Source organism: Fusarium pseudograminearum, chromosome 1 (genome assembly GCF_000303195.2).
Source record: "Fusarium pseudograminearum CS3096 chromosome 1, whole genome shotgun sequence".
Lineage (NCBI taxonomy): Eukaryota > Fungi > Ascomycota > Sordariomycetes > Hypocreales > Nectriaceae > Fusarium > Fusarium pseudograminearum.
In genome coordinates, this window is record NC_031951.1 from 3,313,291 (window position 1) to 3,335,291 (window position 22,001).

Here is a 22,001-nt window from a genome sequence, read left to right on the forward strand (position 1 = left end):
CCCCTAACCTAACATCCAGACCAGGGACCGGGTGCCCCATCTCGTCCCCCAAAGCTCAAAGCTCACTCGTCCACGGATGGCTCCCGCAGTCCTGAACCTGTGAGAGCCATTGACATTCTTCCACCCCTGGTGATTTGGTGGTTAGTCTCTACATCCTCCATCTAGACTACAGTATAGCACTGCACCGCACCTCAAAACGCAGCGCAGCACGCTTTCCACACCTATCGAGTGTGCCTCTCGCCAACGCCCGCACCCTCTAAACGCCAACGCATCGATGCTCGCTGCATGGGTCTATAGTCCCTCGACCAGTCGCTCCGCTCGACGAGCCTGACCGATGCTCAGGCCACCATGGACCACGACATGGATATGGCCCTTCACGCCGGCCTCCAAGCCGACATACAGGACGTAGACTCCAACTTTCGAACCCCCAATCTCGAGCCTCACCACAGGCACCAACATTCTCACGATCACGACTACGACCGCCGCATCGACCGCGATACCGATTCTATACCCCAAGCCTACCTTTACGATCAGGTGCCGAACAGCCACCGTCATCACCTCCAAGGCTCTTCTCATTCCGCTGGTGCTGCCGCTGCTTCCAATCTCGACCACAACAGTATCTACTCTCACGCTCCTGTGCCTCACGCCGACGATCACAACTCCCTTCCCGCGGGTGCCCATCATGCTTTCGACCCCGTAAATCCCGACGATTTCTACAAAAGCTATCGGGAAACGGATCAAAACAATACAGAGTCCACTTCCGTGGATGCTACGGCCCCGCGTCCGTCGTTGCGCTCCAACGGTAATGGCTCTACGCCAAAACACCCTGTCATTTCTAAAACACATGAAAACATGCGTTCGGCGTCAAATCCTGTCGACAACAGACCTGCCCTCCCGGGGTATAAACCTACAGCAACTCACCCCAGCGTGAGAGATTTGAAGAAGCGATTCGACCAAAACGGTACTACACCATCCTCGATCCCCCGTGCTCCAGCGCATATGGGAGCTACAGCTAAGACTAGGCATGACGGTGGTGCCAGTCTACAACCACGAAATGGTGGATCGGGCTACTCCGCGTTACGTGATGGCAGCAGCAATTTCAGCAAGCAGACGACGTCCTCTTCAGCCCGTTCTCAGAGATCAAGATATGTTGCCGAGGACCAGGTGTCAAGTAATTCTCAATCTTTCGCAAGTCGTATAGGGAAACCGCGCAATGCGGTTAGCGGGAACTCAAATGCCTCCAAGTCTTCTTCTAACTTGGCACCCGAGTCTCCACCACAACAACCGACTTCGTCTTCCAACGCTCCTACACCTTTGCGTTCGCAAGGCCTATTATTCGGCGAGATTCTTCCTGAGCAGCACAGCATTTCAGCCCTTGGTTATGGCATTGAGGGCGTCCGCCCTAGGAGGACGTCTGAATCGAGCTTGTACAATCCGTTCAGCCATCAAAGAAGCTTATCTGACCCACCAGATGGCGCCGACCTTGTGTCTCCGGATATCTGGTACCGCAGCCTCAACGGCGATGACAGCAACGGTGAGCCGGCTCAAGCTCAACCTCAACGCCAAAAAGGCCACGCGCGGTCACAAAGCGACATACCCAAGTCGCCTTCGATGCCTCCAACTTCCCGCAAAACGCCATCTCGAAAGCCAACCTCCAATAATACAGCCGGGGCTGGAGCTGGATCTTCTTCAAAGCTTCCACGTTCTGTCAAGAAGCTGAATAATTCAAGCGATTCGGCACCGTCGACCCGTTCAAATTCTCCTAATCTAAAAAGGCCACAGGTTAACGGCCGTACATCGAGGGCAGAGACCCCTACGACAAGGGCGAAGACTCCGACTACATCAAGGGCGAAAACTCCAACGAGAGCTAAGACACCCACCCAGAGCGGTGCCACTCGAAAAGCCGCACCTCGAAACCTCGTCACACCAACAAACAATAACCGTCTTCAAGCGAATATCATCGCGCCTCCTCCAAAGCTCTCCCCTCCGCTTAGGAGTTCTCGGCCCCGTCAACCTGTCTCTGTGGCCACGACAGCAAGCTCTCGAATGAGGGCAATAGAAAGGGCCAGGTCACCAAATCCAGGCTCTAATCCACCATCTAGAATTGCCGAGCCATCATCACGACGTGGAAAGATAGCCATAGGGCCAATCGACTTCGAACAACGACGAGAGCATATCCGACTGGCATATACCAAGTCGATACGCGAGAGTCAGGTGCTCGAAGCGAGGCAAAAGGCCGCAGATCGAAAGCGGAGGGAAATGGAAGCTGCCGCCGAGGCAAAGGCCGCTAACGCCGGCGCCGCTACTTCTTCTCTCGCGCATTCGCCATCCATGACTTCAGAATCAGGCGGTGCAGACTTGCAAGACACCTCTGATATTCCTCCAGTCCCACCCCTTCCAGAGAGCCGCCTGCCAGTGCCAGGATCAACAATTGTTCGAGAACCAAATTTCGGTCCCGAGATTTCTCATGCTATGCAAGTTCAAAATGCGTTGGATGCGATTGACCACCAGGATGGTCCAGTTTTCTCAGATGGATATGATGCATCTTACGGCCAGACTCCTGTAGATCCGCTCCGACTGCCTACGCCGTTTATTGATGATCCAACGATGAGTCCTGTGGACATCGCAATGTCGCTTCCCCCTGCTTCGCTGATGCTATCTACCAGCTCTCAGGCAACTCCTCTTGTTGAGCCAATACTCAAAGCCTTTGATTCCCCCACCCTAGGTGTTCCCGGCAGCTTTCCTGCGCTCAGCCCCCCTGTTGACGATGTATCAGAGCGGCCTATGAGCGCAGTATCTGCAACATCAGAGACAACGGAGTTCGATAATGAGCCTCAGACGACTCCTCCAAGGTCTACGCAAACGCCACTTGAGGTTCCTATCACAATTGTAAAGCCACCTAGTCCACAGACTCAGAGGCCTGCGTCTCCTCCACGGGTAGAGTACCACTACCCGTTCGAGGATGACCCTGATTCACCGATTCGGCCAAAATCCACATCGGTGACGCTTCACGCAAATGAGGATTCCTCATCTAAGCACCATATTGCTGACAACTTTGCGATTCCTGGTTCATTCGGCACCATCCTTGACGAAGATGATAACCGTCAAAATACTGAATCTCCATGCGAAACCACAATTACTGTTCTGCCGCCCAGTGATGATCCACAGCCAGTTGACGAGCCCCAGCAGACGATTCCTTTTCCAAGAATCGAGCCTGATTGTGAATCAGACTGCCAGTCAGAATCAGAATATGGAGAACTCCAGCGACGATACCGCCAATCTCGTGATGATGATGCTGTCACTGACTGTTGCACCGAAGATATGGATGACGAGAGCAGAAAGGAATGTAGGTCAGAGGCGCCATCTGACGATCGAGTGTCTTCACACCGGGCCTCTACCTGCGAATCCATCGACACTAACAATGAACGTCAATACAATTTTGATGAGCACCAGCGCCCCGACTCGACGACGAATCTCATGGTACCGACTTTATCTGCGCCGAATCGAACCAGCCAGCAGTCGACATGGACAGATTTTTCTGTCAACAGTGGAGATGTGTCGCCTGTGGTGCGCTCATCAGTATTTACCGACATCGATGACGAAAACGACTCTGGGGATCACGGTCATGTCACGATTTTCGAAACGACATCCATTCACAGAAACAGCCGTCCTATCAATCGACCTGTTGAGGTTCGCAGCAGTCAGCCAGAACCCCGCGCTTCTGTTGATTCGAGTCGGTCGCCGTACCCGAGTCATCAGCTCCCTGAAATAGACACCGGAGACGGATTTTCAATTCCGTATCTCTCCAACAGAGCCAGCAAGAGTTTCTCGTATTTCCCATCACCCAATCACGAGCCTCCTCCCATCCCAGCTTCAACAGCTGGCTCTACATGTAACTCACAACGGGCATCTGGTGTCTATTACGAACAGTCGCAAAGTGGAAGCACATTTGTCAGCTCAGAACGAGGATCAGAGGATTACATTCCTATGATGACAACGCCTCAGTCGATGGACAACACCTCCTTGTCAGCAAGCAACCAGTATTTTGCCGACGCAGCCACTTTGAATGGGGATGCAGCCTCGGAGACGTATGACAAACAGGGCCTGACAGATCAAGAGAAGCAACGGCTTACACAGCGTCGCAACATTTTGAAAGAGCTTGTCGACACAGAGGCAGTTTTCGTACGTGATATGAACATTGTAGAAGAGATCTACAAAGGAACGGCAGAAGCTTGCCCCAAACTCGATGGCAACACTGTGAAGCTTATCTTCCGAAATACGGATGAGATCATCGCGTTCCACACGGCCTTCTTTGCTCAGATCAAGGAGGCAGTACTTGCAGTGTATACCATGCAGGGTCGGCGATCAGCGCTTGCCAGGGAAGGCTCCGTGATGACAGAGCCTTCGCAGTTCAATCCTGCTGAGGTCGATGATTCCAAGGATCGCTCTGTCCTAATTGGTCCTGTTTTTAAAGTAAACATGGAGAGTATGAAACTGGCACATGAAGGGTTCTTGAGGAACAGTGATGGAGCAGCAAAGCGACTCATCGACATACAAATGGATCCCACAGTCAAGGTGTGGCTCAACGAATGCAATGAAGTTGCAAAGGACTTGACAGCTGCCTGGGATCTAGACTCTCTCCTGATCAAGCCGATGCAGCGGATTACTAAATATCCTAACCTCATCGGATCACTGTTGCATCACACCCCTCCGGACCATCCCGATCATCCATATCTTGTTGAGGCTAAAAACCTTATCGAGGAAGCCATTATCGAAATCAACAAGACGAAAAAGAATTTTGAACTCGTGGGTCAGATCGTAGGTAGGAAACGAAAAGAATCCGATGTCAAAGCAGGTTTCGCACGAGCCTTTGGTAAAAGAGTCGATAAACTTCAAGCGTCAGGTGCTCGTCCGACTGATGATACTGAGTATCAAAAGCTTAACGAGCGGTTCAGTGATGATTACCTACGCCTACAGGTTGTTCTTAGGGATGTCGAGTTCTATACCAGGCAAGTGTCGGAGTATGTGCATGAATTCTTGCAATACCTCTCCTCCATCGAGTTGGTCATGCGGCTTCAGCCGGGAAACTATCCTGAGCTCGAAAGCAAGTGGGTTCAGTTCAATATCTCTATACGAGATCTCGAAAAGGTTGCACTTGAGGATCATGTAAGTAAATCCCTTGAGAATATATTGCTGCACCCTTACTCACGTGTTATAGTTGGCTCAAGTTAGGAAAAGTGTCATTGAGCCCTTTGAGCATGTCATCAAGGCTTACGGCAACCCATCACTGGCAATGAAGAAGCGCCAGAAACGCCGTGTCGACTTTGAGCGGTATGAGCAATTAAAGCGCGCAGGCAAGAGTATCGATGCGAAACTCAATGAACAGGTCGAGCAGTACGAGGCTTTGAATGACACCCTTAAGAAAGAGCTTCCGAAATTATCTTCTTTGACTGAAAAGGTGGGCCATATTTGTCTAGGCAACTTCGTGAACATTCAAACGGCTTGGTATGGCATCTGGAAAGACAAGATGAAAGTGGTTTTGGGCGACTGCCCCGACATGCCAGATCTGAAGGAAATCGTGGCGACCTTCAACCGGGAGTTTCCTTACGCTCAAGAACAGCTATCCAATATCGGTATCCTCAATCCTATGTACCGAGGCCGGGTTTCCCAGTCGACTACACGGAGTACCGATGAGTCGTCATCTCTTATGATGCGATCACGTCCATCTGAGAGTGGTTCACGAGGTCGAGGCCTCTCAGTGAGCAGCGAGAAGGTGCCAGGTCTCCCAGCTACAGACTTTACAAAACGTCACAGCGGCTCTTATTCGGCGTCGCCGACTGTGATTACGGCTGGAAACATTCCTAGTCCACACCATTATTACTACCGCGACCACTATGCGGGTATCAGCAACCACCAGCAAGGCACGGCATCTCCTATATCCCCAGAACTCGCGGGCAGTTCACGGTCTTTCGCTGCCTCCACGAGGCCAAGCACAGGACGAAGCTTCGATTCTGGCGGAGTCCCACGACAGAGCTCAGAATCATCTACACAGCAACTTCGAGACTCGCAAACCACATATAGCTCTCATAACCAGTCTCAATCTCAGGAGAGCCGACGATTCTCTGGGCTTTTCCACTCAGCATTGCCGCCAGCTGATGGACCGGAGGATAGTGCTCGATCATCTCGAGCCTCCTCTAGGGAGCGTGGGCTGGTAGATGATGGGTATAATGTACTCTGGCTGGCTGCATCGCTCTTTGAATTCAATATCGCTACGACAAAGCATGAAGCTGGCTACCCGTATTTGATATATCAAGCTGGCGAGGTAAGTAAAACCGCTTAACATACGGAGCTCAACGCTCAGAGGCTGATTCCTTGTCTAGATTTTCGATGTACTTGGCGAGAAAGGAGAGCTCTGGTTGGCGAAAAACCAAGATGATCCAGACGACCGAGTTGGATGGATCTGGTCCAAGCATTTTGCCAGGCTCGCTGATTCATAGATACAGTAGCATTCAGGCGACTCAAGCCTCAGCACGGAACGCTGATCCCTCCGCCATTTGACTTCGACGATTGAACTACGTAACGCATTAAACCCATACCAGGATTGAAGATCGGAGCTTGGGCGTTTATTTCACTGGTACGCAATTCGGACCTGCAACAAAAAAAAAGAGGACAATTCGGTTATCAAAGTTGTCCCTGTTCACCTGCATCTTCAGCCTTTGCCTTTCTTGCCTTTCCTTCAATGTTGGCTTCCGTTTATTCTGGAACTTTACATTTGGCCATGTGTTAATCGATTCAGTTTTCATTTGTTTGGGCTTGTAATTTTGTATCAGCTTTTCTCATTGTCCTCGGGGGAAAGGGTTGGAGCCATGGGGATGGAAAGAGAGGAACGGCTCGAGGACGGTTATTTTAAATTCAAGGGAGGGAGCCCGGCGTTAAGAACAAAATACCAACAGCGTATGTAAGATTTCGGAGGATGCAGGAATAAAGGGGAAGCTATGCGGGCAGGGCTCGCACTGCGGTGGTTTGCTGCTTGTGTTAGTAGAGGAGACTTGGGAAAGATTCGTTGATTATCGAATGAAATACCAGGAATACATGACTAAACTAAACGTTATCAGGCCTCATTTAAAGTAGACAGTAAACGATACGATGATCGATGGTCGATCTCGGTTGAGTTAAACGGTTTGTGAGCGTCTTTCAAAGCATGTTAAAAAATCAGACAAAACAATAAGTACTCAGCCATAAGAGTATATATTTCCAGTAGATCAATATCGAACGTTAGCATGTGACTTTACACTAAGCTCCAGGTGAAGCTAGGGAAGGTCCCCTCTTTAACCCACTGCCCCATCCAAGCTTTCAGCGATCCCCCGCCCTTGCAGTAGGCAGTTGACCTAGAACAGAAAGAAGGGCATGCTCTCCTTCCTGGATCGTACTTCCTACTTTATTGTGACTGCTTACTACCTCCCTTAGCGCGGATCAACTGTGAACCCCAAGACTGACTTCTCCTCCTTTTTCATCCTCTGTCTGCGTTTAACCCGGGCATGTTCCTAATGCCATTCACAAATACTGCCAAGTCTCTCGCTTGACTTCTACCCCTGGCAGAACAGAAAGCTTCGCATTAGGGTGTCATTCCCTGCGTTCCATGACCCACATTACACGCCATGCCCGCGACAAGCTCGCTAGAAGAGCAGGCAATCGATCGCGAGTACCCGCAGCAGCAACGACAGCATCATCGTCGTCATCAGGAACTTGAACCAGAACCGCGGCAATTTAATTTCCGCGACCCCAATCGTAGCGAGGCTGTGCCTCAATCTCAACTTGACAACCAGAAGGATACAGGTTCACTATCATATTCACAGCAGCATCATCGTCCTCAGAATTCATCGCTTTCTCATACTCAGTCTAATAGCCGACTCGTGGTCCCATCCGTGTCCGGTGTCCGCTCCACTTCACCCGCATCGTCCGTTTCGCCTTTGCCGACACCTTCGATATCTCCTTCCGCTTCTGCCGTATCCATTGACGCACCATACTCCTCTCGAGGTCCTTCATCGCCCATTCAGACTCCCTCTTCGACGAGTGCTGAGGCTCACGGCAGCCATCCTCAACGAGACTCCTCCGAACATAACAGCTCTGAACGAGGTAGCGCAGACAGCTACAGTTATCTACGTCGAGAGCGCAATTCGTCCAATATGGCCACCTGGTCAGGACAGCCTGCTATCAGGGGCAACTCTGAAGCAGTGCGCATGATTCTATTGTGTTTTGTCACTATTGGCATAACGTACGTTAACCCTGCGAGTCGACTTTACATTAGTACGATCAACGAGCTATTCTCTAACACCGCATAACTAGTTTCACATGGGGTATCGAAATGACTTGTACGTGTTCAATTACAGCATGATATCATGATGAGTGTTGCTAAGAGTTCATCAGATTGCACGCCATATCTTCTCAACCTTGGTCTGACCAAAAGTAATACTTCGCTGGTATGGATTGCTGGTCCTTTGTCGGGTCTTGTAGTTCAGCCTGTCGTAGGCGTCATTGCAGACGAAAGCAAGTCCAAATGGGGACGTCGAAGGCCGTTGATGGTTGTTGGCTCCATTATCGTTGCTATCAGCCTCTTGATTTTAGGTTTTACACGTGAGATTATCGGTTACTTCATAACCGATGAGGAGGCTGCGAAGCGACCCACGATAGTACTGGCTGTGTTAGCCATCTATGTCGTCGATTTCGCCATCAATGCTGGTATGATTCGGTTCTGTAAGACTGGCTGTTCAAAACTAACACAACTCCAGTAATGTCATGTTCGAAGAGTCTCATCGTGGATACTCTGCCGATTGAGAAACAACAATCGGGAGCGGCTTGGTGTGAGTCAAAGTACCTTTGTTTGAATTGTGTGTAAAGTTAACATGTGCTTCCACAGCAAGCCGCATGTCCTCCATTGGCCATATGATTGCGTATGGGGCTGGGGCGGTAGATCTTATAAGCATTTTTGGGAAAACACTGGGCGATACACAATTCAAGCAGCTTACCGTCATCTCAACGGTTGCTCTTCTGGGCTCAACGGCTCTCACGTGTTGGGCCGTTACAGAACGTGTGCTGTTAACTTCGAAACCCGCCAAACATGAAGGCCGCTTCAAGGTCTTTCGCCAGATCTGGTCGACACTGCTCAACCTACCCCCTCGCATACAGGCTATCTGCTGGGCACAGTTCTGGGCTTGGATCGGATGGTTTCCATTTCTTTTCTACAGCACCACATGGGTGGGCGAGACATACTTTCGCTACGATGTGCCTGCCGATGCCAGGAAATCCGAGGATACCCTGGGTGCAATTGGCCGTATAGGAAGTACTGCGCTGGTCATGTACTCGGTGATCACATTTGCGGGTGCATGGGTTTTGCCTATGTTGGTTCAATCGCCAGAGGACAATGCATTTACCCATCGACCTCCTCAAGCCATTGCAGGCCTCTTGACACGCTTCAACAAGTTGAAACCTGATCTCTTGACAGCATGGGTTTTTGGGCACTTGATGTTTGCCGCATCGATGGCCTTGGCGCCTTTCGCAACTAGCTTCCGGTTCGCAACGGTTTTGGTGTGTCTCTGTGGCATGTAAGTTTGACCTATCTCCACAACCTGTGCGTGTTATTGACAAGTGTTCAGACCGTGGACATTGGCCATGTGGGCTCCAAGTGCCTTCCTCGGCGTTGAGGTCAACAAGATGAGCGGGGAGACGGGGGCAGACGGTACCTACCGCCGTATCTCGGACGAACCTGATATCGAGCTTTCCGAGGTCAGCCACAACGATGCACCTCAGCATTTGGACCATGGTTCAGAGGTCGACCTACCTTCTACAGCCTCCACAGGCGAGCTGTCGGGCATCTACTTCGGCATTCTCAACATCTATACCACCCTGCCGCAGTTTGTAGGCACTTTCATCTCGACCATTGTTTTCGCCATTCTCGAACCTGGTAAGAGTCCCGAGTTAGCAGACGATGCTAAGAAGCAGCCTGATCCAGATGGTCCAAACGCGATTGCGGTTTGCTTGTTCATTGGAGCCATGAGCAGTGTAGTTGCGGCATACGTAACCCGAAAGCTGAAGGTTATGTAAGTTTTAGAGTAAGGAGTTGTCTTGTATTATCATCAATCTTGTCTGTTTATATGCCGGTTCGGATATGGCAATGGTGTCAGCGCAGGTCAGGGCGAATGTAGATTTTGGATTACATGAAGTCATGTACAGCATTGGGCGCTTGATTCTAGAATATCTAGAAATGACTATATAAATGTCATGTAATGTTAGCTTGAATCGCTTTCTGGTTGGGTTTCACATGTTGGGATTGCGACGATGATGCTCATATATAAGTCACGAAGAAAAGATTTCGCAGGGGGTATCCTCAATAACTCCAATGCTGCCTCCTACTCCTCTGCCGCTAAAACCTCGATACTATCGCAAGAATAGAGTCGTGAATAAATATCACCATGTACTTCAACAAGTGCGTGCACTCTCTTCTATTTGTCCTTGTCCTTCTCGTTCTCGGCCTCGGAGACCTTCTCCCACTCATCCTCGGTGCTAACACTAGATTGTGTCCCTGTCGTGCCACCACGCTGCTTCACCACACCCTTGGACTCGATGGTCTCGAGTCCAGCGGCAGCGACGTCGGAAACCACAGGGGGCGCCTTATTCGGGATTGGCTTCTCGACTTCTGTTTCAGTGTCGTCATTATCTTCATTTCCCAATGCTTCCTTTGCCAGCTGCTCCTGCTTCTCCCTCTCCTCCTTTTCGCGTTGCTCGCGCTGGGCGATGGCCAGCTCGGCAGCGAACCAATTCACGCTCCACCACAGACCGCCACATAGGACGGAGAGGATGACGCAGTGGATGTTATATGTAGCCAGCAAGAGGCAGAAGAGGACGGTCTGTAGGGCGGCGAAGGAGGCGTTGGCGGCCTTGAGGATGGTGGGCGTCGGGCCCGGGGTGAAGATGTCTTCCCAGAGCTTGACGACGAAGGCTGACATGGTTGATGATGTATCGCGGGGTCGTTATTGACAAGGGGGGGTAGGTTGATGGGATTTTTGCGCGGCGGTAGGTATGAGTAAGAATACCTAGTACTGTAGGTATGCTTTGTCGCAAATGAATAGTGAGATTTTTTGTCTGGTATGTAACGAGATGAACCAAGTTTTTTTGTCTTCTCCCCCTTCGGTTCGACGTGGTATTCTCGCTTCTTCTTATTTAAGTAAGGACAGAAGCGGTCGCTGCCTGGCGACCACTGTACAGATTTAAAGTCGCAAATAGCCCAACCAGCTTCGTCCGAGTGTTCGTTCTGCTGTGATGGGGTGAAGAAACCGTGTTCTCCGTAAGGTAAAGAATAGAGGACAGTTTTTGTATTTCTGCTTTTGTGTGAATGAGTTGCTGTCCCTCCTCTTCTTCTTTTTTCACGCGTCGGAAGGGGGGGGTTATTGATTAACTGGGCTTATGTTGTATCGTAGGTGAATGCAATGACGACAAGTGGTTGGTTCTTGGGCCACGAATGACCCAGACCGCGTGCCGGGCTCTTATTGGATTACATAATGGGTCATTACTTTGGTGATCTAGTGTTCAATATGATGAACCTCGTGACTGGGAATGACGATGCAAATTATTTGTATTACCAGAAGAACGTAGTTGGGTTTATTGCTTATGATCACGAGTTTGTGCTTGTGCTGTTTATGTTTTTGTGTCGGTGAGTGTTCATTCTGTAAGGTGGATGTCTAATTCTCGTCATGTGTATAATGCAGACAAAGCATTGCCCCAAGACGGAGTCATTCAAGGGAACCACCATCTAAAGGCTACATCACAGATGAATTCATTGCTAGAAGCATAAACGCAATAAATTAGAAATAAAACATTCCATGACATATTAAAAGAAAAACAAGCATGTATGTTTAATTGCCGATAATAACTCTACCCACCTATTGAAAGCAGACTACCCTGTACTCGTCACAACACCATGCGATTTTGATTACTATCATCAGAACTTTCGTCAAGTCCGCCCTGCTAGATTCTTCCAAAGAGTCTAGACATACTTAATGAAAGAAAATACACTGCTTCTATTATTTTACCACGTTATCAGTGTTATTTGTGTGTGACTTGACTGCCCGTTTCATGAATCGAGATGAAGCACCGTAGATATCACCGCAACTTCAATACAAGCCAAAGAAATGGACTGTAGCCTCAGGAATCCCACGAAACAAAAGAGGCAAGTGTACAGCTAAGATCAGCTGAAGAAACCGTTTCAACCTCATCTGAACTTCGGTTGCTGTCATACACGTGAGTATACCGTTAAGGATTGAGCATAATACAGCCTTACCATCCAAAACTCGCCGATATTTGACCATCTTAGGCGTGTCAAGTAGAAACAACACAAGTACTAAAATCTCCGCTTACTTGACGTGATTGGCAGCGGAATAATCCGTCAGGTCCTGATCCTTCGCAATGATCCTAATACCGTACACAGCCTCCAAGAGGCATAGACCCCAGAAGGCACCACCCCATCGTCTTATGAGAGGAGTTGATTCACAGCCACCCCCGTAATAAACAGCTCTGCCCCTGCTTAGAAGAACCAACTCTGGTTCGATGAGTTAACCGCCGAGGGGCCACATGAATGTGTGAAAGGATTGCCGACAGCACATAGGTTAAAGGCTTCAACTCTTGGCCCCCCCTCCTTCTCCCCTTGAGTCTGCATCCGCGTCACTGGGATACTACATGGTCTTGGGGGTCAGGATTTGCCCACGTTGTCTCCTCAAACAAGGCACCCGTTGAGAGTTGAGCCTTGCTTGATATAGCGCACGTGGAAAAAAGAAAGCTGCGGCCGCTAGAAGCGAGAAGGGCACGAAGGATTCGTGTTGGTGCTTCTCCTCCACCCACCCCTCACTATTGGCACTGCACCCTACCGCTGGTATGGGCAAAGAAACAGGAATAAGGACAGCGATAGGGGCTTGAGGCGGCAAAGGAACACTAGAGTAGAGACAGGCAGGTCCGGAATGAATACCGAGACTCCTTTCCCGTCGTCGATGAGCTAGCGGCTTGCCACAATGGCATCAGATAGCTCTCAGCGGTCTTGTATGCGCACCATCTTGTTGAAGTTAGTGACAAAGCGAAGATCTAACAGAGTGGGAGAGCATGAACTCTGATGTTGATAGATCATAATTTTCTAAGAGAAACTGTTAGTACAATAGACTTGTCATCTGGAGTTTGAGACACAAGCTCAGCGACGTTCATGTACGTACTATACATCAAATTTGATGAGTCACTAGCCCAAAGCTCTGGCTTGTCTCCTTGAGCATGCATGGCTTTACTCTCCTCGTCCCATCATCAGTTTCAAAAGCTCAAGTCTAGATCGACAGGAATAGCGCTATGGTCATCATGACAACAAAACGACTGCCGGAAATATCCGCCAAGATCTCCCAAGATTGCTTCGACGCATGGATTCGATCCTAGAGGAGCCGGATCATGGTTCTGTGAAGAAGTTGCCCTGGCATTAGATTGACACTAGCTAGTGCTGCGAGTGGCAGTGTCGATGAGCAGGGACATTTCGGTTTTGCACACTGACCGTTTGAGCGTTCTTCAAGTGTTCCTCGGGTCAATGTTGAGAACGCACGTGCAACCAGACTTTGTAGACCGGACCAGCAATTCAGAATCTACCTAGCCTCAAGGCCATGCTGCGGAGACTCGGCATTTGTTCCAGGCACACGGACTTGACAACAATAAAAATGTGCTGTACGTACTCTGTCCGTAGGGTGTGGACAAGAACGACGTTCTACCAAAGTCCTGGACAGGCTAAGAGCTCGACATTTCGCTTACATGCACGAAAACGAATTGGTGTCAATGCTCTTGACAGCAGCTGTTCGTAATACGTACCCTTTTCTTCTTTTCTTCTCTCAGAGTGTGAAAAGAAATTCTCACATCGAGTGTTTCACTAATCAACACTGCCTCGCAACTCATACGATGCAAGGAAACAACAACATCATCATATTTTTGAGTTGTATTGCAGTTTCGGGGTTGGAACCATGCATGTTATTAAGCTCAGGGATTAAGCACTTCGCAGACAGCTCGGGACCGAGAAAGTCGGTTATGACCAGGATGCTGAGTGATCAGCAACATGAATACCCGTACTGTTGGGTTGCCATTGTACATGTACGACTCACAGAGACCAACATCCCAGCACTTACACCACGACGACTCAGGAACACATATTCAATGTTAAATATGAGTTTATTACCAATTCCAAATTCCGCGAATATTCTCTAGTGCGTGCTAAGGTTTCCCCGGCGCCGGAGTAGCCGTTAGAGCTACGCTTGTAGATATCTCGAGGTACATGGTAGCGTTGAATAGATGGACATAGTGGTCGTGAAACCAGGCCAGGACCCTTGTTCTCGAAATGCTTGGGAGGGGGGTTGTGGTCTTGTTTTGACAGTGGAGGTGAACGTCAACTGCTAATGGGAACTAGTTGATCTTCAACATACGGCCAGCATGCGTCTCGAGCCTTTACTGCCGAGACCAGGTACTTTAACTAATATGATGACATGGACATCCTGTCATGATGTTTGTTAGATGGAACTCGCCGAGTCAGGCCAGATGAAAGGTGCCCTTTAGCTTCATTTCATCATTGCTTGGTATTGGAGGATTGGCCGATGAAACTTGCACCACTGAAGACAGTACTCCAATTGCAACTGATCAGCGAATCGGGATAATCACGGCGTTATGGAGAAGTCATGATCTCCCCAGGCATTTGCAATGGGCATCATAGTTTTCGAGATCCAAGTCCAAGTCTGCCTTGCCGTGATGATGGTCCCTACACCCACCCTCGGACTCGGACATCATGCACAAGCCCTTTGATACCGAAAGGGCATCGATCGTCTCTCCAGGCAGCGACATAAATCAATCTACGCCGATTCAACGAGCTGCAGTAGTAGCTCCGCGTCAACTGAATACCCAGTCTGGTCCACGTCAACGCCCAGCCCAACTTGAAGATGAAGACAACAGCATGTTTCGACCGGAGGATATCGCGGTGTGATCTACTATGTAGTACTGTGAGGGATCGCAGCCGTTTCGTTGATCCTTTTCCCTAGGGCTGTTTCCGGGGAGTTTCTATAGAGTCACGGAACCGTGGCCTGTCTGAAACATGCGTGGCGTCCTCAAATTGTGCGTGCGTGCTTTTGGTTTGACGGCTCTTTGAGTCGATGTCTTAGCTTTTAGACTTGTGTCAAAACAAATGGTAGGGTGGGGATGCCGCGCGCGTAAGTTGTTAGTTCAGTGAACAGTACCAGACACTACCAAGCTTCAGACTAGACGCAAGAGCTCTCTGAGACTAGTTCTTGTTGGCATCGTTTGACTACGTTTCTTGCAGGTTATTAGGCTCATTGCAAGAATAAATTCTGGGCCGGTTGATAGATTCTCTAATTGTGCCACGCTCTTGCATACAAAACGGGCTGAGTTGTCTCCAGACGGTTAGCGTTACCCCTAATTTGGTTGGAGCTTGGCATGGAGCAACAACTCATGAGTGTTTGTGTGTACGTATGTATGTCTGTGATCTAGTTATGTATAACTTGTAATGTTAGTAACAGGAAAAGAAGCGCAAATCCATGGGTCAAGCTAACATCCCGTGCCAACTGATGATATCTTGGACGTAATGTGTCTCCACCGACTGGATGCTTGAAAAGACAGCCGTCACGGAGGCGAGATAAACAGTTGTGTTTGATGATCCAAGAAAGAATTTGCACCGTAACTAGCAAACTGGCTCAAATTGACATACATGATCTTTCTCGGTGAGGGGGGAAAATTGCAACGTTTGCTGGCTCATCCCGCTTTGGTCACTGTCCGAACTTGCATTCTGAATCGCGATATCAACAGAGACCCGCACGTCAATTTCTCGAGCGTGTCATTCTCGGTAATAGTGACGGTGAGCAAGTATATGCGCATGTAAGATTTGACACGAGTGAGTGAGCTGCCATGCAGGGATCCCGTTCTATAGCTATTTTTGCGACGTCTCAAAGCAAGCGAGTATAATCGTAAGAGGCTGTGTAATGTTTCAAGCGAAGATGAACAGCATCACTGATGAACCAACCGTGGTTATTCATTCTGGGATGGATCTGTGCGATTGCCCAACTGCTCGAGCTGTGCCAAGTTCGATTCGATGATGCTTGAGCCATATCATCGCTTGGGGGCTAAATGTGAGCAAAAACTTGTAAGCCACGAGCAACGTGATGAAGTTTGTCTGCCAGCATAGGCCTAGAAGACAGTCACACCTAGTGTTTCTTTGGGTAAAGCTGTGGTTCAAGTGAATTCTTCCGATTGGGTCCAAACAGTCGGGGGCCAAACGCTAAGGCTGTTGATCCACGTCAATGTCCTTTTGTCCCACTGCGCCCTTGGGGCCAGGACGATCCCCGCTCCGCCTCCCGTTGGCAATTTTTTGCGCGCCTGTCATCGATGTAACATCGGCGATTGGGTTGATTAGACGCTTCCAGCGCTGTGACCAATCAGAAAAGGGTCTGTACGAGCAGCTGTGTGCCAAGCTTGAAGAGCCCAAGCCACCATCTGTTGTCGGGATACAGGTGGAGCTACCAGTTCAGCGTTGCACCCGCCCAGGGCTGTCATGGTGCATCGGTCCGATGCATGCTCGAGTCCGCCATTCTGGATCTGTCATTCTGGTCCAAGACCATATTAAGCTCTCAATAGTCGTTGATCTGCAAATCAGAATCGGCCGAGAGCCCTAATCAGGGTCCCATTGATGCTGTATATCAACGACGAGAGAGGACTGGAGAGAGAATCGTGACGAGGCGAATGTTATCGCTGCGCCAAAGCGACCTGCCGACGAGTGAGAGCGATAAAGAGATGGAGGGTATACAGATTCCCGGTGATTACCCGATTCGGAAGTCTGATTTAATATAGACTTTCGCGCTTATTACAGCATATGGCAGCCCTGTGGTTGCTTGCATGAGCCTATTTCTGTCACCTGCGGCCTGCGTGTACTGCGCTGTAGGTATGTACGTACTGTCACGATATGTGTGTACAGTGTGTTAAGAGCAGATAATTGGACAGCAAGGTGCCAATGGGGTCAAACGTGTATAGTAAGCAAGCCAGGGGACCCCTCTCAGGAAAGGATGAGGAAGTCGAAGCGATCATGGGGCTATGCTGTGCGTGATAATGATATCCATCCGCGTTGACGATCCTAGGCTGTTGTGTTACATTCTCAAGGTATCTTTGGGAGCGGGGGACCCAGTGGAACGAAAGCGACGATGATAAACACGGACAGAGTCAGAGAGTCAAGCAAGCCCTGAACCGTAACCGTAATACAGTAAGCAGGTGGGAAAACTGCCGGGTTAAGGCTGTAACCCATCCCGGCTGATATTGGATTAACGTTAGAAGCCAAGAGTCGGCCGCCCACTGGCAGGGACCAGAAGAGAAGGGAAGGCCCAGATCCTGTCGCCATTCAATTGCGCGGCAGCGGGGAATTAGGGAATAAGGGAACAGGCGACATGGAGGCATGGAGGCATGGAGGCATGGAGGCATGGAGGCATGGAGGCATGGAGGCATGGAGGCATGGAGGCATGGAGGCATGGATCGTTCATCCTTCTAGCGCAGCATCAGTTAGTTGGGTTGGTTTGGGTTGGGTTGTGCCTGCCTGTCAATGGCGTCTATCCGTAAACATGGAATGGATATCCGTCAATTGCACCTGCCCTACAGAAAGTCGACAGCACCTTACAGAGTACCCCTACCCGACTTAGGGTGCTCCTCCCGCATCGCTTGTGCAGACAAACCCATCCCAGGCGCCAAAAGCGGAAGGCGTCTACGATTTGGCATGCACCCGCTTCTAGATCAGAGACTCGAAATGGCTGCTTTGCAACCAACATGTCCACGGCACTGGATTCCGCGAGTCATCCCGACAAACTTCATCACACAACACGGCATTCGATTCAACGGCATGCCTACTTAGTGGGCGCGTCTTTGAACGAACCCCCGGTCGATGGGTACACCAGGGCACTACCTTCATATCTGCGCTATAACTTACAGCACTGTTACTGCTACTCTGCCATATCTATACGGTCACATCGGATGAGGGTACTTCCGACCACCCTCCCCTTTCCCCTCTATACTACCTACTACCTACCATCTACCCATTGTCTTGCCGTTCTTCCTGATCCTTGAATCGCTCGTGGACCGCTCTTTTCCATCGTGAGCCCGCGACCTTGGCCCTGGATTCGCTATCGACCCGCCATTTTCTGTGTTCACAGGACCGTCGGCCTATCTTATCGCTTAATTTTTGAATGGCCTGCCGAGACACCCAGAACTTACACAACGAACCATCCTTGGCAGTAGACAGGCCAGTCAAACTCTCTCGGGACTTAGCATGGCCGCGTTATTTCCATTGCTAGTCTAACTTGAAATTGATGATGCAGGTTGAGATTCAGAGTTGGTGAGACTGCGTGGCCCCTACAGTGTACCTGGGTAGTCTTGCTTGGCGAAGCGGGAGCAATATTGTATCCCGCTCTTTTCCTGCTCAGTCTATTGGGTCGGGACTGTCTATATCATTGGATTGGGCCTCAGAAGGGAGCGGATAACAAGATGCGTTTTCCGCACAGCCAAGGAGGCGGCTCCTTCTCGCCTGTGATGGCTGTTCACTTGTCGAACATGAACAGAGAAGCGAAGCGCAAGGATCCGAATCCTACGGATTTCTCAGGATTCTTCCCGCCTCTGTCCTGCCGCCTCTCTGTACATACATGCATCTCTGCTTCCAAGGAAACGTTCGACAACCGTTAACCCGTAGACGTCAGTCAACTGCCGTCTGCAAAGCATAGTACGCATGGCTTGCGTGTCTTTGCTTTTCACAGCGTGCCAAACCCAATGTCCAAATAGACACGATATACAGGCTGGCATGACATAACGTACACGATACTTAGGATAAAAGAACAGCGACAATGTCGGCCTTGGGACCACGAGACGCATACGCGAATATAGGCGATTGTTAGGTTGATACGCAGTCAGATACCAGGCGAAACAAACAACCCTCCCTCAAAAACAACCCGAAGCAAGCAGAACAAGTCACTGACGATTCTGACGTACTTTGGACCGCGTCGCGCCTCTCTACCCTTTCATCGCTCGACAAAACTGGTCTGGTCAGGTATTATTCCAAAATACCCGCCAGGTGCGGCTCCTGCCCTAGCCCAATCTCAAAACTTGTCGGCTGTAGTCTCATAATGCCGGCGGTCCTCTCTTCACTTGGGTTACAAGTAGGGAGTGATTGATCCATAGGCCCGCTCGACTTGGAGGTGGAAGACAGAGTCCACCCACTTGGATGGAGCCTTCAAGGTGGGTTAGGTGCGCGCGCTCTCCCACTCATGCCCCCATGTCAGCTAGCCGTCGTATGGGTACCTCGATGGCCTGGTAGGGCAATCGACATGGGTTCTAAACACACTGCTGGTCAACTCCAAAAGAGCCTATCAATTGGTGCTTCTTTTTTCTTTCCCCGCTACGCCCCATACCAACGCCGTGACCACCACAGGTCCCTTAGACGATGGCTCACTTAGCTACTAAGTTAACGGATCTCTCATTTCCAACACGCCCCCCCAGTCCTTCATACTCCAAGCTTTGCTCTTTCCCCCATCACTCTTCTTCCCATGGTGCCACTCCCGCAATCATTTGTTATCCTTGCCAACAGCATGTTTCCTTATTGCTCAGCGTACGCTCCACGCTCCATAGCACTGCAATTCAGACCCTGGTCATGTACTGCCCTGCACCCATGGCTCCATGCCACTCCAGTCTTCAAGGAGGGTTCACTGTCAGTTCCTTCACTTCGTCATGCACGTTCAACGGAAGGATAGTGTACTGCCCTCTTCATATAAGTCGGCATCCTGTCCCTGGTCGTGTTTGGGGCTCAGAGCTCCATAGATAGATCAACGTTTTAAACCAAGCTTCGATACTTTCTTCATCCTAAACAACTACACAAGGCATTCTTATAATCCCAGATCCCTTGCCCAGCTCACTTATTAATCGCATCGGCACCTCACATCAACAACACCCAATCTTTTATCATCAGCTTCATAGCTTCTCGCTTTTCCGTATGTCTCAATCCGAGTTTCTTTACCTTCCCCCGTCCCCTCCATCCTCAGTCAAGATGGACTCGACCTCAACAGAAGGAAACCGTGACAACATGAGCTCACCGCCCGTCAGATCTATTGTCAGTAGTCAGGTCTCTGTTAGCGGAGAGTTTATACTCGGCTCGAATATCAGTACCTCGCCACAGACTCACACACTTGGGCTATCCCACCAACCTTCGGCTTCCTCGCCAAACCATTACTCATCACCCACCCCCTACCTCAACACGTCAAGCGCCGAGTCTTCTTATCTACCCACACCTGCCTCTCAATCATATTCTCAGTTTCCTACGTTGGCTTCAACCGGCGTTGACTCAACGTGGAACCATTCAGACCAACTGCAGGAGGGGTCCAGGCCATCTCTTCCCCATTCACACCAGAACCAACACCATTTAACATCAAATTGCCGCCCGTCAGGAAGATCAGCCAGTATGAGGTACTATCATTATATACCCTAACACTAAGACAGGCACTAACATTGTCTCTTAAGTACTGTTGCTATTCAGTTCGACCCTGCTTTTACCATGGGACCAAGATCAGCTTTCACATGGCCAGGTTTGCAACACTCATCTTTATCTCACCCACACAACACTGACTGACAGCTTCTCAGGTCCTATCGAATCAGGTGCCTCTGGAAGTAGCTTACTGAGTCCTGGGCTGTCTTCAATGGGACATGTTTCCCCACAGTCAAGATCAGTTACATCGAGCCCCCCTCGATTCACTCTTTCGACGGACCAGCGAGAAGTCAAACGACAATCAGACCGGGCACGCCGAGACTCGAGGATTGTAAGCAGAATGCGCCGTGCCAACAGCAACTCCTATGTCGACTCGTCATCGTCAACAATGGGGCTCCCCAGTACGACGGGTGCCATGAGCATCCCAACTTATACCACTGCTCCTGCACCCGTGACTCTTATGAGCGACACCCCGACTTCAATGAGCAGTTCAACATACCTACAGTCTTACAGCCCAACCCTCGAAGACCAGCAACCTCCTTCAGCATCAGTATACCCTTCTGCTTACCCACAAAGCTTGTAAGACCCCTGCATATATAGGGCGGCGCCCGGACCATGCTAATCTGCGATAGACAACCCAACTACAATATGCCCGTGGATTATGCATCTGTTTATGCTGGATCAAATCAATATAGGTATGCAATTGATCTTCTCATGCCCAATCATTATATCTAACCCAAGAAAGTGCTCGATCACCGCCACTACCTGTTGGTCAGGACGTCGGTTTTATGTACCAGCTGCCAGCCGTTATGGGTCCCGGAAGCGCAAACTCGCAAGATGCGGGACATGTGAGAGTGGTGCAAAGCCGACCGAAGCCACGATGCTGGGAACATGGGTGTAATGGGCGACAATTCTCAACCTTTAGCAACTTATTACGCCACCAACGAGAGAAATCAGGACAGGCCGCCAAAGCATCATGCCCTAATTGCGGAGCCGAGTTTACGAGAACCACTGCACGAAACGGACATCTCCTCCATGACAAGTGCAAAGGTCGACGAAACTCGTGAGACATCTGCTCTCAAAAGCATCGGGAGAATGCCTGATGGATGCTATTATTACTTCAACATTCGGAAGCTCAGCCTCAAACTGAGCTGCATTGGGCGTTTGTTGCTTATCATTTACTAAAGGCTGCAATCATCAGCAGCGGTGCTTGGATGGATCGGCGTTATATGTCTTGGGTTACTGACTAAAAGGCTTTTGAGGGATACACGGAATGATTTTGGCCTTGGGGTTGGATCTCACAATAAACCTAGATGGGATGGTTGTTGTCGTTAACAAGTGCAGGGCGACCAGGAATGGTACGCATCATGAAGCATGTTGGGATGGATGTTTATTGAGGCAAGGACATGCAAACATTGGATTGCCTCCG

General features: G+C 49.9%; 4 protein-coding genes across 4 annotated transcripts, besides 2 other annotated features; 3 read left to right on the forward strand and 1 right to left on the reverse strand.

Moving 5' to 3' along the window:
- Positions 1-348: 348 nt before the first annotated feature.
- Positions 349-6,497, forward strand: FPSE_10707 (uncharacterized protein; the record flags this gene model as incomplete). Its single annotated transcript, XM_009263824.1, has 3 exons — positions 349-5,166; positions 5,219-6,322; positions 6,381-6,497. 3 exons carry the CDS (start codon positions 349-351, stop codon positions 6,495-6,497), a joined length of 6,039 nt encoding a protein of 2,012 aa, XP_009262099.1.
- Positions 6,498-7,658: 1,161 nt separating this feature from the next.
- Positions 7,659-10,101, forward strand: FPSE_10708 (uncharacterized protein; the record flags this gene model as incomplete). Its single annotated transcript, XM_009263825.1, has 6 exons — positions 7,659-8,275; positions 8,347-8,372; positions 8,428-8,739; positions 8,790-8,861; positions 8,918-9,602; positions 9,654-10,101. 6 exons carry the CDS (start codon positions 7,659-7,661, stop codon positions 10,099-10,101), a joined length of 2,160 nt encoding a protein of 719 aa, XP_009262100.1.
- A 398-nt stretch (positions 10,102-10,499) lies between these two features.
- Positions 10,500-11,003, reverse strand: FPSE_10709 (uncharacterized protein; the record flags this gene model as incomplete). Its single annotated transcript, XM_009263826.1, has 1 exon — positions 10,500-11,003. One exon carries the CDS (start codon positions 11,001-11,003, stop codon positions 10,500-10,502), a length of 504 nt encoding a protein of 167 aa, XP_009262101.1.
- Positions 11,004-17,501: 6,498 nt separating this feature from the next.
- Positions 17,502-17,587: a microsatellite.
- A 29-nt stretch (positions 17,588-17,616) lies between these two features.
- Positions 17,617-17,640: a microsatellite.
- Positions 17,641-20,137: 2,497 nt separating this feature from the next.
- On the forward strand, positions 20,138-21,639 carry FPSE_10710 (uncharacterized protein; the record flags this gene model as incomplete). Its single annotated transcript, XM_009263827.1, has 5 exons — positions 20,138-20,553; positions 20,608-20,672; positions 20,728-21,151; positions 21,205-21,267; positions 21,318-21,639. 5 exons carry the CDS (start codon positions 20,138-20,140, stop codon positions 21,637-21,639), a joined length of 1,290 nt encoding a protein of 429 aa, XP_009262102.1.
- Between the last annotated feature and the right edge of the window lie 362 nt (positions 21,640-22,001).